Source organism: Miscanthus floridulus, chromosome 1 (assembly GCF_019320115.1).
Source record: "Miscanthus floridulus cultivar M001 chromosome 1, ASM1932011v1, whole genome shotgun sequence".
Lineage (NCBI taxonomy): Eukaryota > Viridiplantae > Streptophyta > Magnoliopsida > Poales > Poaceae > Miscanthus > Miscanthus floridulus.
The window spans coordinates 140,104,567-140,121,933 of record NC_089580.1 but is presented as its reverse complement, the minus strand read 5'-3'; the positions used below and the strand labels follow the sequence as shown (position 1 = coordinate 140,121,933).

The 17,367-nt window shown below is 45.8% G+C and overlaps 3 protein-coding genes and 1 pseudogene across 3 annotated transcripts; 3 read left to right on the top strand and 1 right to left on the bottom strand.

Moving 5' to 3' along the window:
- The first annotated feature begins 209 nt into the window (after positions 1-209).
- Positions 210-3,278, top strand: LOC136464246 (uncharacterized; annotated as a pseudogene).
- A 740-nt stretch (positions 3,279-4,018) lies between these two features.
- Positions 4,019-8,333, top strand: LOC136542429 (zinc transporter 2-like). The gene is made up of 4 exons (XM_066534857.1): positions 4,019-4,579; positions 5,586-5,644; positions 5,823-5,952; positions 7,753-8,333. The coding sequence occupies exons 1-4, from the start codon at positions 4,102-4,104 to the stop codon at positions 8,145-8,147; spliced, it is 1,062 nt and encodes a 353-aa protein (XP_066390954.1). The 5' UTR covers positions 4,019-4,101; the 3' UTR covers positions 8,148-8,333.
- Positions 8,334-8,998: 665 nt separating this feature from the next.
- Positions 8,999-12,089, bottom strand: LOC136495533 (uncharacterized). The gene is made up of 3 exons (XM_066491443.1): positions 11,740-12,089; positions 10,131-10,349; positions 8,999-9,308 (listed from the first exon to the last, which is right to left on the bottom strand). The coding sequence occupies exons 1-3, from the start codon at positions 11,998-12,000 to the stop codon at positions 9,258-9,260; spliced, it is 531 nt and encodes a 176-aa protein (XP_066347540.1). The 5' UTR covers positions 12,001-12,089; the 3' UTR covers positions 8,999-9,257.
- A 2,033-nt stretch (positions 12,090-14,122) lies between these two features.
- Positions 14,123-15,296, top strand: LOC136495525 (uncharacterized). Its single transcript, XM_066491435.1, has one exon. The coding sequence runs from the start codon at positions 14,592-14,594 to the stop codon at positions 15,048-15,050; it is 459 nt and encodes a 152-aa protein (XP_066347532.1). The 5' UTR covers positions 14,123-14,591; the 3' UTR covers positions 15,051-15,296.
- The last annotated feature ends 2,071 nt before the right edge of the window (positions 15,297-17,367 follow it).

Genomic DNA, 17,367 nt, shown 5'->3' with positions numbered 1-17,367 from the left:
TTTGCTCCTACATGATCGACTGATTCCTTACTAATACCTTTGGCCAACAAGTCCAGGTTCAGCATCAACCTCTCAAAGCACTCTGCTTCCAGTTGATGCCCATAAACGTAAGTTCATTACCGCAACATCCGCTTCCTTTTCATATTTATTTGTCTTCTATTCCATTCGCACTGACCGTGATCTTCTACCAGTTCATGCCATGTATGCCCATGCAAACTTTCTCCGTGCCTGTTCTTAATGCCTACTCTCAGAGCCTGCTCACAATGCCCATGCTCAGTGGTAATACGATGTCAAAGAAAAACATCGATGACCAGATTGTATATCTCCATCTTTAGTGTGCGCACATCCCTGCGCTCATAGTCTTGCTTTCTTTCTGTTGTTATAGGCACTGTTTACTCGCCTTTCAAGCTTGGCCCATTATCTCACGCATGCCGTTATTGTGGGGCCTTATTTTGGTATGAGGAGCGTGTCAAGCAAGACCGACATGCATCATCGCCCGTATACACCAGGTGCTGCAAAAAGGGGAGTGTCATCTTGCCTCCATACAGGCCGGCTCCGGAACCTTTTCGTGTGATTGAGTCTATCAATAATGGTCGCGGACCATATGTGTTCAAGATAAGTGGCCAGCTCTGCCACCGTATTGGGTCACTCTTGCCGAGGGACGGACACCGACCTGAATATGCTCAGCTATATATATTTGACACTGATAATGAGGTCAGAAATAGGATGAATGTAGCAAGTTATACAAGAAGCAATTTTTCTCCACGCCAAGTTGTACAGGAAGCAACATGTTCAACACACATAACCCAATTGTCCAACTGTTCAGAACAGCTCGTGATAGAATAGTTGGAAGTGCTCCAGACAAATATGTCATAAGATTGTATGGTGAACCTGATAAGCATGGTGACATATTTAGTGCTCCTGTGGCCTCTGAGGTTGTTGGCTTAGTAGTTGGTGATGTAGGTCAAAGTGATGGTGGCCGTGATTTAATTGTGGAAGATCAATCTGGTCAGTTGCAACGAGTGGATGAGAAGCACCGCAAGTTCATGGCAATGCAGTATCCTATTCTGTCTCCATACGGGGAGGATGGCTACCATGAGAAAATTAATTATCGGCAATGCCATCGATCCCGGGCTATCAAAAGAAATAATGCTACTATGCTTGAATACTTTACGTATAGGCTGCATGATAGGCTTGATGACTTCAACACACCATTGCGCTGCAAGAGAGGCACACAAGCTTATTTGGTTGATGCCTACTGTTGTGTCGAGGAATCCCAATTAAGCCACTACAGAGCAGAATCATTTCAGCAAAAATATAGATCTGCCTCATTCAAAGAAATCCGTGATAGTGTCAGCAAGGGCATTACAAAGGGGTTCCAGGCTGGACAAAAAACCGTGTTGCCTTCTTCCCATGTTGGAGGGCCACGGTATTTATACCAAAATTACCTTGATTCTGTTGCACGTTGTCGAACCTATGGCTGCCCTGACCTATTTATCACTTTCACATCAAATCCCCTTTGGTTAGAAGTAACGGAGCCATTGGCTTCGGGTCTGTCTGGTTGGGCTGTTGGCTTTGGCTTTTTGCTCCAAAAGCCAAAAGCTAAAAGCTCAACCAAAGGAGGTTCTTTTTTTAGGTTGTTTTTTTTTTCAGAAGTAGCAGTTTTTCCGTAGTATATTTTTGAAAGCTGGTTTGACTCTACTTTTGGTTTTTGGCTTTCTGCTTTTCGAAATTGGTGGAATAAAAAACTCTTTCATAGTTGTTTCAAGAGAGATAAAGATAAAAGGTATATTTTATACTTATTTAACCAAACAGCTTTCAGATTTTTTACAGCTCACAGTCCACAGCAGCTTTCCCACAGCCCACAGTAGCTTTTTCCTACGGCCACAGCTCAACCAAACACACCCTCAATCCCAGGGCAGCACTCAAGTGACAGACCTGACATTGTTAACCGTGTGTTCCATATTAAGCTGCAACTCCTGATCGACGACATCATAAAAAAGGATTTGCGTGCATTGCTTTCTTCTGCTTATCTATGCTACGATTCTCATACTAATGCCCTCTTGCAGCTGTATACACGATTGAGTTCCAAAAACGTGGCCTTCCACATGTTCATATTATAGTATGGTCAAATAAGAACGGACCGCTTACACCTTCTGATGTTGACAAACTCATATCTGCACAACTACCAGATCAAAATGTTGATCCAGTTGGGTAGTATGAAGCTGTCAAGACATTTATGATCCATGGTCCTTGTGGATCTGGTAACCCCAGGTGTTCATGCATGGTCGATGGTCAATGTTCCAAGCACTATCCTAAAGAATATTGTGACAGGACAGTAATCTTGCAGAATGGCCATGTTCGGTACGCCCGACCAAATAATGGAAACAGTGCAAAAAAGAATGGCATTGATCTTGACAATCGCTTTGTTGTTCCTCACAACGTTGACTTATTGGTCAAATATCAGGCCCACATAAATGTAGAGAGGGTTAATCGTGATGGAATGGAAAAATACCCATTCAAGTACCTTGCTAAAGGATTCGATTGTGCAAGGGTGGGCCTCCAGCGTAGGCGGCCATCTACAGAAACTTCTATACGAAGATTTGATGAGATACGTGCCTACCTGGAATGTATAGGTGCATAGCTCCAAATGAGGCAGCATGGCGTCTACTTCAATTTGATGTTCACTATACTAACCCCGCGGTCGAACGCCTTCAGGTCCACATGCCATTTGAAAACGTGTTTGTCCTAAGTATCTCTCTCAGGTTTGCCACTGCTACTTCTTTTCACAGTCCTGATGAGTTTGTTTACCCAGTTGCATGTTACTGTTCGTTTAGTTCAGTTATCAGTGTGTTTACTGATTGTTGAACCTATGCTGCAGCCTGCAGGTTATTCAGAAATTATTTCACACATCTATCACAGCTAATGAACCAGGTAATTACTTTTGGACATCTACCACGGCTAATGAAGCAGTACATCACCAGCACGGCAGGGTCAGACTAGTATTTTTCAGAAGACTGTAGTTCATACAGAACAGTAGGTACGACTGTGCTGGTGTTTGTGTTGTCAAATTTTGTTCTTGCAAAATTTCTCTTAACTACAGATCTTGCTTCCTACACTGAGATGATGTACCCAGAGGACCAAAAAAAAAAACCTACACTGAGACTGTAGCTAAACCTACACTGAGACTGTAGCACGCGGGAGCCGGAGCCGGTGAAGCTCGAATTTCTGGCTCCGGGGGCTGCGGTCTCAATGTAACAGAAAATGGATTCCTGTAATAGAAAAGGCCCTATTCAGTGCAACAGAAAATCATTATTCACCTGCGCGGGGCTCCACCTAGGCCCAGTTTAGATGACTTCATTTTGCAAAATGAAGCACTGTAGCAGTTTCGTTGTTATTTGGCAATTAGTGTCCAACCATAGTCTAATTAGGCTTAAAAGATTCGTCTCGTGGATTTCGTCTAAACTGTGTAATTAGTTTTATTTTTTATTTATATTTAATGCTTCATGCATGCGTCCAAAGATTCGATGTGACGGGGAATCTTGAAAAATTTTGCAAAATGAAGAGCAACTAAACAGGGCCCTAGTATACTCCTAACTGCAAACATTACTGCACAGGCTAGCGGATCATTCGTGGCCACAGCATAGCTGGAGCTAGAGAAAATTGAAGAAGGGCAGGGGCCCAACAAGGCAGGCAGACGCGGATGCAACGGACTTTCCAATCCTGTCCCAATCTGTACTACTGCCGTGGGCCCCGCGGCTTTGTAGGAGTACTACCAGCACGGCGCGTTCGCCTGCTTCCAGTACAAGTACAACCCCCTCGCTGCCCACAGCACTCTACCCCACCTTGTCAGTGTCTAACAAGTGCAAAAGCTCCTGTACCTGTACGTAAACCCAACTGGGCAGCCAACTCCGAGGAATCCCTCCCGCTGCAGTACAAAAGTACCGCGGGCCCACACGTCAGCCATCTCCAAGCAATCGCCTCGTGTTACCAAATAAATCCAAACCCACCGCGGGTGCGTCCCGCTACCATTTCCCGGGTCCGGCGTCCGCCCAACACCCACCCACTACGATACGAGTCCACAGCCTCCTCACGCGCGCCATGGCCCGCGCCACCAACGCCCACCTCCTTGTCCTCTGCCTCTCCCTCGCGGCCGCCGCGTGGGCGCACGGCGGAGGCGGGGACTCTGACTCCGACGACGCCGACGCCGACGCGGGGGATGGGGGCGCCAGGCCGGACCTGCGCGCGCGCGGGCTGGTGGAGGCCAAGCTGTGGTGCCTGGCGGTGGTGTTCGCGGGCACGCTGCTGGGCGGGGTGTCCCCCTACTTCATGCGCTGGAACGAGGCGTTCCTCGCGCTGGGCACGCAGTTCGCGGGCGGCGTCTTCCTGGGCACCGCGCTCATGCACTTCCTCAGCGACGCCGACGAGACGTTCGGGGACCTGCTCCCCGACAGCGGCTACCCCTGGGCGTTCATGCTCGCCTGCGCCGGCTACGTCGTCACCATGTTCGCAGACGTCGCCATCTCCTACGTCGTCTCACGGGGCCGCACCGCCGCCGGTTCCGGCTCCTCCGCTGCAGGTCAGTAACAAGAGTCACGTGTCAGCTCTCAGCTTGTGCCTTGTAGTACGACTCCTGTTCGTTCTGTTCTGGGGTTGGGCTAGCTGGACGGTGTACTGACTGCTGTGAATGTGGCCGCTGGGGGTTGGGTTGAATGCGCTCGCCGTTTTTTCCTGTTGCCGCTTGCCGGGTGGGTGCAACTAGCACATGCTGCAAATTCAGATCGGTGGTGGTGGGGAACTGGGGACTTGGGGTTCTGGGTTAAATTTTTACTCTTTTCATTCGTTACTATGCTAGTGTATTGTAAAACTCGATCCGCGGGGGGACGACGTCACGGTGATCGAGAAAATCCCTGAACCCCGGCCCCACCCATATACAGCGGCACCGCATCCCCGTGAGACGGGACGGCCATAGGCCTGTATTTTGGCGTGGGACAGACGAGGGGATTTTTTTTTACCCTCAGGCCTGAAATTCGCCCCCGAGGGGGATCGAACTCAGGACCTGAGGGTGCTTCAGGAAGCTCCGACCATCTGGTCTAGAAGCCCTTTGGCATGCTAGTGTATTGTAGTAGTACAACACTGCATAACCTAAACCAATTGCCTATTGGAAAACGGAAATGATTGGGCTCTTACTCTTGTTTTTGGTCTGACTGCACGTTGCAAGATCACGTATAAAAGGCACAGACTGCAAGTTCAGGTTTATGCAGTTTGCAGCAATCCTATTCTTGAGAGTTTTATTTCCCTTAGTACAATCGACACATAGACAGACTGATTAATGGATGGTATAGTTAGAGTAGTGGAACGAAACAGAAATCTCAACTGTTGTGACAAACTGAGAGCTATCCAGTTCACCTCTGCGTGGAATCAATCTATGCTCAAGTCTGAACTCTGAATAGTCAGTCATCAGCGGAAGTCTGTCTGTCCCTCTCTACAGTACTGTATTTTCATTGTCATATTTCCTCTATATTGAAATTTTAGGATGCTTAGACTTCTACGATTCATTTTCTCTTTTTTGACTCTTTCAATAGGGTTGGAGGAGGGCAAGATGAGAACCACAAATGGCACAATCTCTGACCCCACGCCACCTGTAAGTTACTACAACCTGCTTCAGTTTCTGAATTCATTATTTGCAACAACAATATATAATACAGTCCACTCCCAAGAAAGAGAGTAAAAAAGAACAGCACTAGGAGTATCTTACAGTCGCTCGGTGTGCAGAATCTTGTGACCTTTGTCACAATTTGGTTTGTGCTCTTCGCGTGCAGGAGACGCACGGATCTGATCACTCGGCCGCATCCATGCTGCGCAACGCGAGCACCCTCGGTGACAGCGTGCTGCTCATAGTCGCCCTCTGCTTCCACTCCGTCTTCGAAGGCATCGCCATCGGGGTCGCCGGTAAGGCTAAGCCAGATAGAGATCGGGATGTACATATACGGATGCTTTGTTCCCTTCCAACTTGCAGATGACGCGTAGAAATTTCTTTACGTTCATTCCGGGGCTATCAGAAGACGTCACCGTCATGTCACGGGCTAAGCTGCCAAACTTAGTTTAGTCTGAGTACTGAGTAGAAGATTAGATGCCCAACGTTTGGCACAAATGAGATGCATGACATGGACGTATGGCATACTTGCTAGGAAGGATGGACTCAATCTGAAGTCTCAACTGAACACCGGTTACTGTTGGCCCTCTGGATCTTCGGAACGGTTGAGCCGATCACTCACCGGCGTCATTACTGACCGGCGTTGCCGACCACACTATGGCTAGAGGTAGAAGAAGATATTGAGAACAGCTCACACATACACTCTGCACGAGCACCAGCATTGGCCGAAGCTCTCCGCTATAGCTCTGAACCAGAGCCGCTATGAACCAGAGCTCTGTAGTCTGAATGTGGCAACTGAACTGTTTATTCCATTGCCCTTTGGATGTAATATATACAACTCTAGTTGTACCTCTATCAGGTACATAGTTGTTGGCCAACTGCCTACTCCTGAGTACAAGAGTACACCAACTACCTACTCCTAAGGTACAGGGTACACCAATTACCTACTCCTAAGGTACAGAGTATACCAACTACTTATAGTAGTACAAAGCTTACCTCAGCCTACTACCAAGACATGGCTGATGTAATAGCTACCAACTAATGTACTAGAGGTGGCCTATTGCCATACTGCTACTGCTACATGAACTGGTCGGCAGAGCCGAGCAGTCCCCAACTCCCAACAGGGAGTGGTCGGCCGAGCCGACCAGTCTCCAACCAAAGAGAAATGGGAAGCAACAGATTATGTCTAACAATTAAGTTAGTTCTTAGCTTGATTCTAGTGATAGATGTCATGGTTGTGACTAAGGGCCTGTTTGGTTCCAAATAAGTCACCTACTTATAAGTTAAAAAGTGAAATAAGTGACTGATTTTGTCAAACACCACCAACTTATAAGTCACTCCTGCTTATAAGAAATAAGCTGGTTCACCCCTGCTTAAAACTTATAAGTCACCCTTTTCCGCGTGAGGCCCACACCTTTCACTTAACATGCATGAGCTTATAAGTCATCTACAACCAAACAGGCATGACTTATAAGTCACTGGTTTTCAGTCACCTGACTTATGGAAACCAAACAGGGCCTAAGACCAAGTATAATCTGTCCTAGGCTCTCTTGTCAAATTTGCGCTAGTGTGTCGCTGTTCGGTCAGATCGAAAAGAGCCTACAGATTCAGCACAACCAGAATAATAGGTTGATCATTCTTCCAAACCAACCGTCTTTGCTGACCTTTCCTGATATTTGTCCGCACGATGTTTCAGTTCAGTCGTTGTCATGCATACTTTTACTTGTTCTGAATCTTAGGTTTAAATGTCCATCCGGACGCTCTGAAGTTGTCTTCCTGACATGCCCTTCAGCGTCCACTTCAACAGTCCGAATGTCAAGATCACCATTTCGTCTGAATTCTGAAGGCATTTCAAGTGCTCTCTTCCTTAGCATTTCGGAACCCGTTTCAATCAATTTAAACCGAGAGGCTGGTATTGTTTGAAAATCAGTGCACAATTCTGAGTTTCTCGTAGTCACCAAAAAAAAAAAACTGAGTTTCTCGTAAACATAGCATCTCCAATTCTTGGTTGAGCTTAACAGTTGCAGAACATTGCTAAGTGCTAGTAACTGTCTGAGACTCTGACCTTATTACGAAACTAATTATTGAACCTGCAGAGACGAAGGCTGACGCATGGAAGGCGCTGTGGACCATCAGCTTGCACAAGATCTTCGCGGCCATCGCCATGGGCATCGCGCTGCTCCGGATGCTCCCCAACCGGCCCCTCCTCTCCTGCTTCGCCTACGCCTTTGCGTTCGCCATCTCTAGTCCCATCGGCGTCGGCATCGGCATCATCATCGACGCCACCACGCAGGGCCGGGTGGCCGACTGGATCTTCGCCGTCTCCATGGGCCTCGCCACGGGCGTCTTCGTCTACGTCTCCATCAGCCACCTCCTCTCCAAAGGGTACCGGCCCCGGAGGCCCGTCGCCGTCGACACGCCAGTCGGGAGGTGGCTCGCCGTCGTGCTCGGCGTGGCTGTCATCGCCGTCGTCATGATATGGGACACCTGACCTGATGAGAGACACGTACATAAGGGTGGATTGTTCTGGACTTCTAGGGGGTTGGTTCTTGCACGAGGGATCGGATTATTCGGATATGTTGTACCAGACTCTTTTTAGCTGATATGCTATAAACACTACAACGGTATATACACATTCGTGATTCGTGACAAATTTCAATACTTCTTGGGTTCTCAATTTGGGAGTTAAGTGGCTGCCGGAAAACTTATCCTTTGGGGTAGATCATCTCGAGGCAAGGTTAGGGACTAGGGCGTCCCCAATGGTACGAGCAAGTTGCCAGCAACATGAATGAACTCTCGAAACAAGGATAGGAGTGCAGAGAGGGGAGATTTTTGGGAGACATGATAGCCCAGCTGGTGCAGCTAGTGCACTAGAAAAACTCCTTTGGCCCCGTTCGCTTGGCTGAATTTGGCTAAAAAAAAGAAGCCAAAACACTGTTCCGGCTGAATTGTTGTGAGAGAAAAACGTTGTTCCGGTTGAAAAAACAAGCCGAGCAAGCCGGCTTTTAAGGTCAGCTGAACGGGCAATTACTGCAAAAGGTTTAGCAGTTGAACTATGAGATTAGATTGATGATGACTTTTGAAGTCGAGCTAAGTTGTAGCTAGCAGAGAAGAATACAATAGCATCTTGAACATAACTGAGACACGTCATAGCAATCCGGTTCCTTTAGTCTCCTGACGCGACCTGGGCCCTGTTCGCTTGTCTTAAAGTTTGGCTTGTTCAGCTTATTTTTTCAGCCGGAACAGTGTTTTTCTCTCACAACAATTCAGCCGGAACAGTGTTTTTCAGTCAGTTTCAGCCAAAGTTCAGACCAGCGAACGGGGCCCTGATCATCAGATTAGTGATGGTAAGTGTAATGACATTCAATTCGGATTTCATAGTATGGATTCAAACGCATTGCTCTCACTAAATTGTGCAAGTTCATAGCTAGTGTTACACAGTGCCATAAATGCACATTGTTGATCTACCTGGTACAGATCCAGTGAACAACCAGTTTCATAATTTCATCTAAACACTTCAAAACCCCCAAAATGCACCTCCTGGGGATCTTATCACCAATTAATAGATCTTCAGGTCCTCAGGCCACAGATATATACGGAACTACTGATTCGCCTTTGACCTGCCACCTCTGTTGCTCACGGCATTCTCTTCCTGCACAAGGTGACTGGAAATAAGAAAATCGTGCTGATAACCCTTAGTATTGTGCATAGCCAGTTTTAATGTTTCTGAGCAATATGTTTAGTGCACAGTTGTTGGGTCTCAAGAATAAACCAGATCAGTTAGGGGCCTAGGGTCAGTGCAAACTATCCACGTTCTGGTGTAGATTGAGCACCTGATATGTCATATATATTCTGTACTTAGATACTTGATCAGGTAGGCTGGTCAAAGATAGATGGGTTGTTTATGAAACTATACCAAACATTGTGCAAACTGAACAATTCACGATATCACTTTCAGTTCCACCAAAAATGGTGATGGTGCTGTACCAAAATAATTCACATTAAAGAAGAGAAGCAATTTGCAGGTAAGCAGAAACTTGCACCGCATTACAATCAAAGCATCATAATCTGTACGCCATTTCAACAAGGTGTTGTTTTTGGAAGATTGTGAATTCTATGTTTTAAGTCATCAGTTCCATCAGTCATTACGTTCATGATGGTTCTACTGAGGCCAGTCCATTAGCTGAAACCTACAATCCCTGAATGTTCGACTTCTAGCAAAATAGCATCTGTGATGAAAATATAAACCATGACCTATGTTGTCAGGCCTCGTATCGAATTCGGACCATTGCTTGAAAATGGGATACAAATGCATGCCTTGGCTTCATAACGATATTCAGTTTGAAGCGGGATGAGTTGACATGGTAAGAAGTGTTACTCTCACAAAATAGGGAAACCACAGAATGCATAGTAGTTTACTTAAAACATAAGGCATTTGGAAGCAATTAAGGTGAGATACAGTTTTGGGACATACCTCATTCTCATTCAATGTCTGCTCGAGTTCAAGTTTGTGGGCTGACATTCGGGCAATCTCAGAGATAGCTGCATCACGCACCTGCACATCATCGCCAGCAAGTTCCTCGTATGCAGCCTCAAACGCCTCCTGCCAGAACCGTGGAAGCCGTACCTCGTCACTGGTCCGTGTGTACATGTCCCACGTTCGCCCCACTAATTTCTCCCTCTCCTCCATCTCCTGGTCATATTGTAAGACAAGCATAAGCATCCATGCAAGAAATACAGCATTGAAGTATGCCTTTCGTGCTTTATGCTAGACAAGACAGCAGTGAATCAGGTAATCAACCATTCAATCATTTTAACAATTTTGAAGTGTGGTACTGGACTAGTGGACTTGGTACCAGAGAACCATATAAAGCAATGAAAATTATTATTTCTAAGATCAAATAAAACATACAAAGACACTTGGCTGTATTTCTGTGGCACACCAATGAATCCTTAAATTAGTGGCATGCCAAGGTTGTTTACTAACCAAGTTCAACCAATGTTATCTTGATGGTACACCAATGAATCCTAAAATAGTTGATTTGCTACAAACCATTTCTGCTTTCAGGGATCATATTCAGCGGCCTTTCTTTATGGAAATCATTGTGTCTATGTGCTGGGCCATTTGGGCTGCCAGGAGTGACATTATCTTCAGAAATCTTCAACATTCAGTGGGCTCTTGCAAATTTACCTATCGAAAGGAGTTAGCTCTAGTTAAGCTAAGAGCTAGAGATAACTATCAGCCTATGTTTGATCAATGGCTAGACAGCTTTGTATAATTTTCATGATTTTCTTTGTGTCCTTCTTTGTATCCTGAGTTTAGATCTCGGCTCTTTGTAACTTTTTTTTTCAAGTTTATATATTAATAAAAGTCCAGTAGGGGGCAACCCCTCCTGTTTCATAAAAATAAAGTAATGGGTATTCCGCAGGCAGTCTTGTTGAATTGAATTCAGACCAAATACGAAATCTGAATATGGTAGGCTCAGTATCACGCGCAGTACAAGATTTGTGCTTCCACTACCCAGGGGGGGAATTTGTAACAGGCTGGTTTACGGCGAGATTTTTTTCAAAACCCTAACTGAATCTTTCACGTTCTTCTTAGGATAAAGTTGGCAAAATAGCAATATTCTTGGACAAGTGAGTGGAACCTACAAAGCTGGTAAGGAGTATATCTATACTCAGTAATGTATATCGTTTTGCCTGTGTTTTCTCACGGATGGTCTAATAAACAAACTCACTAAGTTAAATCAATTGCAAAATTCCTCTGGCATTCATCTGAAGCTACCTGAACTTGGCAGGACTACAGGCTAAACCAATTGTTCAGTTTCACCAAGCCTTTGCCCCCATATCTGTTGGGTAATCCCTGAAACTGGAAGGGGGAGGACGAAAGGAACGATCTCCTCCCTGATTTTAACGCAAACTGCAGCCGAGAGGAGAATAAGCTCGTCACACAAATAGTTGCCGGCACACATTTACGCAGTATAACAAATCAGACAAGAAAACAGCAGGCAGGGATCTCTCCCGAGGCCCGAGGGAGGCGGGTGGGCAGGCGGGCAAAGGTAGAAGGGAGCGTGCGTACATACGAGGGAATCGAGGTCGTCGGCGAGCGGGACGTCCATGTCCCCGTAGACGGAGGCGAGGTCGCCCGAGGAGGACCAGCGGAGTGAGACGGAGGCGGCGGACATGGACCAGAGCGCGAGGAGCGCGATGGCGGCCAAGGCCCACACCTTGTACCGGCCCTTCCCGAGGAGTGCCACCTCCGCGCCGCCCACCACGGAAGCGGGCATGGTGATCTTGGTCGCCGGCACCGGGGACGCGGCGCTGTCGGCTGGCACGGCCTTCATCCCGGCGTCGGTGGTGGCGGTGGAGAGCGGGGCTGCGGGAGGGAGAGGACCCGTGGTAAGCTGCCTTTTGTAATTAGCGGCTGCGCTTAGTGAGGTTGGCCCCCGTGGGCCCGCCAAGTTCCGGTGGTACACCACCAGCTCACCACGAGCACTCGAGCAGGCAGCAGCTCTGCGCTCGGCCGCTCGTCACTTCGTCAGTGGAAACCCAACGGCAACGGTTAGTGTGGTGCTCCCGTATCACTCCGCTCTGCGCTTGTAACGAACAAGTCGCCGGTTCACGGTTCACCCCGAATCGGATCAGTATCACGTCCCTCACCCGCTACCCCAGGCAGTTTAAAAATTTTGGTGAAATTTTGTCAAATTTTCGTGAATTTTGACAATTTCCGGTTAGGCGCTACTTTGACAAACAATATTGCTTAATTGACACACGTCCCTCTTGGTTATTATTCTTTTATGCAAGAAAATCATATTATGGGCGAGTCTTTTTTCCGATTAAAATCGGATCGGTTGTCGTCTCGCCACAGAGAATCAAGAAAATCACGTCAAATGTTCTATGGTATCGACAATTATTTTCACTATACAAGACTTGCGTTTTCTATGCCGCAGGATGGACCGTCTGTCCTATATGGCTATAGAGTAGACATTTATATGTATGCCACACCCACTCCTGTAAATGTAGACACACACGTCCTAGCACTTGAGCTCCTACCAAAGTTTGGGACTAATAGATCCTGAGATACAAAGTCATTACATACATACCACCATGCACAGGACGCGACGCAAGTGGAATACACGCATTTTAATGAGGCTTCGTTTCGCTGAAATTTAGCTTATGCTAATGCTTATGTTGATTTATTGTGAGAGAAAAACACTGTTCGTTCGCTAAAAAGTACTGCTGAAACAGTTCAAGCGAACAAGGCAAAGACACCTAGGCTTGATTCCTTGTGGTTGCGGATTTAACGTACAACCATTTCTATTAACCATAGGCATGTCCACCCATTTGGGTACAACCATGCAAGGTAAAAATAATGTGACTTTGTTTCTAAATTTGTTTAGTGAGATTAGTGTGGGACGCTACCTAATGTTGTTCATAAAAAGTATGTTTAAGGAAGATTTTGAGGATGCTATTAATTTTGGAGATATTTCTTTCGTGGTCTCTACAAATGCCAGGACGTGGGTGCATCTTAAGCAAGACTCAACATAGGGCATGTTTAGTACATCTTATAAGCTACTTATGGTCAAAATAAGCTAAAATCAACAGCCAAATGCCACGCTTTTTAGCAGCTTATTCTGGCCACGCTTATTCCCACAGCTTCAATTTATACTAAAAAGCAGAAACTGGATCATACCAGCTTATTTTGACCGCCGCTTTTATTCTATTTGTGCAGCTTATCTAGAAAGCACTGTCCAAATAAGCTGTACCAAACAGGGCCATAGAGTACAAACCCATAGAATACCAACATTTAGTTCGTAGGCAAGTTAGCAATACTCTATTGTGAAGATCGTAACTCTTTTCATTCGGTGTCTGATTGAAGCTCATGAGTACTTGATATAAAACTTATGCGATAGACTTCCAAATGGATCTGTTCTGCCTCAACATCATATCGACAAGATCTCAAAACTACATGTTGTTGTTGTTTCTCCCATATGTCGTGTCGTCTTTTATCAAGGTCCTGGACCTTTGTAATCACTCATGTGTCGTCTTTTTTAAGAGGTGTGTCGTGCACGGTTGATAAACAATAGCAATCGTGGAGTTTCAAATAGTTCATGGTTGGTATGTTTGATCCCCTACTCTAAATTTTAGAGCTAAAACCTTTAAATATGTGGTTTAACGTTAGCTCTAAACTTTAGCTCATCTCACATTAAAACTTTAGACTTTAAAAGTGAGCTAATATGCTCTAGAGTTTTTAGAGCTAAAGTCTAGCGGAGGGGTCGATCGGTAGCGTTGAGTCCCTACAAATTGACTTATCTATAATAATATAGGATGATATACTTGAGACGTGACACGTGAGGAGTATACTGGAAGATCGGAGGCTGATTCTCATGTCTCAAGTGATAAGAGCTGGGTCCGCGTCGAGTTCTCACTCATCTCAAGTGTCACTCTCGACCGTGGAGCACCAAAACCGTGAGCCGATGGGGGCAGATTCTTTCCAATACAAGGGGCGGTCGCAATGATAAAAGCGGTTCGCGTTGTTAACAATAATAACAAGCATGCTCATCGGAATGTCCAAAGTAAAAAAAACTGCTGGTTGGCACCAAAACAGAGCCCTCGTATCGTCTGTTTACCATGCTACTAGTAGCTGCTACTCGGTAGCACACGGACACGGTCTCGGACGGGCTTATATTAGCAGTACAAAAACCGCTACTGACAGAGATGCTCAAGACCATCTGGAAAATCCGACAACAATATCACGGGGCGACGAGCAACTGCTGGAGGATAAACATCACCCGAGCCCAACCGGGAAAGCAAAGGGAGCACCGAGCACCATCAAGTTTAAATTTCAAAGCGACCAATCACCAAACCAAACCGCTCTCCCGTCTCCGTTCTCTCCAGCTCTAGCCTCCACCACCCAGCAGGAGAAGAGACAGAGATGAGCGTGGTGGTCCTGGACGGATCGACGGTGCGCTGGTTCGTGGCGGACGAGCCCGCCTTCGCGCGCAGCGTGGACGCGCGCTTCGCGGCGCTGGACGCCAACGGCGACGGCGTGCTGTCCCGCGCCGAGCTCCGCCGCGCGCTCGAGTCGTTCCGCCTCCTCGACGGCGCCGGCTTCGGGTCCGCGGACCCGGCGCCGCTCCCCGCCGACGTCGCCGCGCTCTACGACGCCGTCTTCGAGCAGTTCGACGCCGACGGCAGCGGCGCCGTCGACCGCGCCGAGTTCCGCGACGAGATGCGCCGCATCATGCTCGCCGTCGCCGACGGGCTCGTGTCCCAGCCGATCCAGGTCGCCGTCGACGACGAGGGCGGCAGCTTCCTGCTCGAGGCGGCCGAGCACGAGCCCGCCGCCAGGGTCGAAGCCGACCGCAGCAAGGCCGCGGCCGGGCCCAAGTGACGACGTGTCCACGTGCCGACGGGGGGTGGTGGCCTTGTGCTCTGCGCTCGCTGTATAGTTTGCTCTACGTGGCAGTCGATGTGCCGCTGCACGTGTACGGTGTACGTAACCACAGGAAGCAGCAGGCCGGTGGCGCGGGTTCTGAGAGAAATCACTGATACTACTTGTGAGCGGAATAAAATGTACTCCTACTATTTGTATTTCGAGTATCTGATCACTGATGAATAAATATATACTAGTATAGTATCGTGCTAGTGTCACGACTTAATTTCAATGATACACATGAAAACAACCAAACGACAAAATAATATCGTTATTATTAATTTATATAATCTTTTGAAACAATACAAAGTTAAATACCAAAATAAATGATTCACATGTATACATACTAATATCTATTATTTATATTGTCCCAACTTTCAATGTATAAAGCCATCTTATAGGGGAATTTCATCTCAGATTGGAATTTTTTCCCAAAATTCCAAAACTCTAACATCAACGGGGATTAGAAAACTCATGGCCCTGTCGCCGTCATTATCACCGTCGTTGCCTTGTGTCAGACATACAAACTAAAACAACTAAATTATGAGATGACAAAACTTAAATTTTTTCAAAGACAAAAAAAAAACCATGCCTTGCTACATGAAAAATATTTCACAAACCGATAACCTCAAACTTTTTAGCCAACTTTTTCATTCCAATTCTTTCCTTTTTCAACAATTACATTGCAACTCCACTAAAACTTTGGAGCCAATTACATTGCCAAGCCCCAGACGATCTGCGACGCCGCATCTTCCTCACTCCTCGCTCGAAACGCCTCCAGCGCCGGCAACTCTGACCGGCCACGCCGTGTGCCGCCCTATCCGGGCCGCGCCACCTCAACACCGACAAACAAACACAAACAAACCCATACACCCATTTAGCAAAGAATTAGATTTAATAAATTTATCCCTTCAGATAGCAGGAAAAATCTCATCACCAACCACTTAGTTCTTACTGATGTAAATGATGAAGCACATCTAGATGCATTATGGGCATATCAATAACACCTAGAGATCCTATATGTGTGGTTGTTTAACAGATACGGAGTATGTAATTGTATCACAGGTAGAGATATGAGTACGGATACTGAATAAAATGACTCTAGGTTGCAAAAGAACATGTTAAACTCAAGTAGTTGGCACAATAATGACATAAATGGTGGCAAAACTGATGTTTGGATAGATAAATGACCATAGAGTGCGAGCAGTATATACTAACTTTAATGCTCAAAGAATACAAGTACTTTAGGATCAACTGACTATCAAGAAACAAATGCAAGCATGCTGAAATTGTGTAGCACACTGAAGCACAAAAAATAGATGTAAGATTTATCTATTTCTCAAAATATCTAGCATGGAAAGAAATGTTATCCATCTAGAAAAAACATGCCAAGATAATAACCCCAACGACCGATCAAATACATGATATTAGTGAGGGTATACATGACAAAACAATCAGAAGAAGAAATATACTGTAGGAAGCACAATAGATTTACTAAAAGAACGGCTTACAATAAACAAGAATGCTTATTCAAAAAGAAAATAAAAAAAATAAAAAACAACTAACCTGGATCTCTTTTGGGAACGTCGCACTAAATAGCATTGTCCGCCTGACACCTGGAAGTGACATGTCCACTTGCTCAACAATTCTTCTAATTGTGGATCGAAACACATATCAAGCATTCTATCTGCCTCATCACGGGAAAAGGTAGAGTGCAAAGATATTCTTGCCCTTTCCAACAAAACAATCATTCGGTCAGGCTAGCCGCAAGAATGTCAACACCCCTCTCGAGATCTCTTAACTGTAAAGTAGAATATAAATTTAGAATGTGATACAAATTTCAGAAAATAAGTAATGGTCAAAGGTAATGTCCACCTGACACCTAGAAGAGGCATGTCCATTTGCTCAACAATTTTTATAACTTGTGTTTCAAAACCCATATCAAGCATTCTATCTGCCTCATCAAGGGCAAGGTAACAAATTGCCTGCAAAGCAATTGTCTCTTTGAATAGGCCATGTTTTAGAGGCCGCTCATGTTTATGACTTTTTTGGTGAAATATAGGTGAACACATGAAAAGTAGTTCTATCAAGATTTTGTCTAAATAGCCATGTGCAAAGAATTTTTCCACACAAATCATAATATTAGAAATAATATATTTTTCCACACATCCATTTTGGAATGGCTGAATCTTTTTTTTTCAAAGAACCGAATGGCTGAACCTTTGACCATTACTTATTTTCTTAAATTGTATCATTTTCTAAATTTATATTTCAA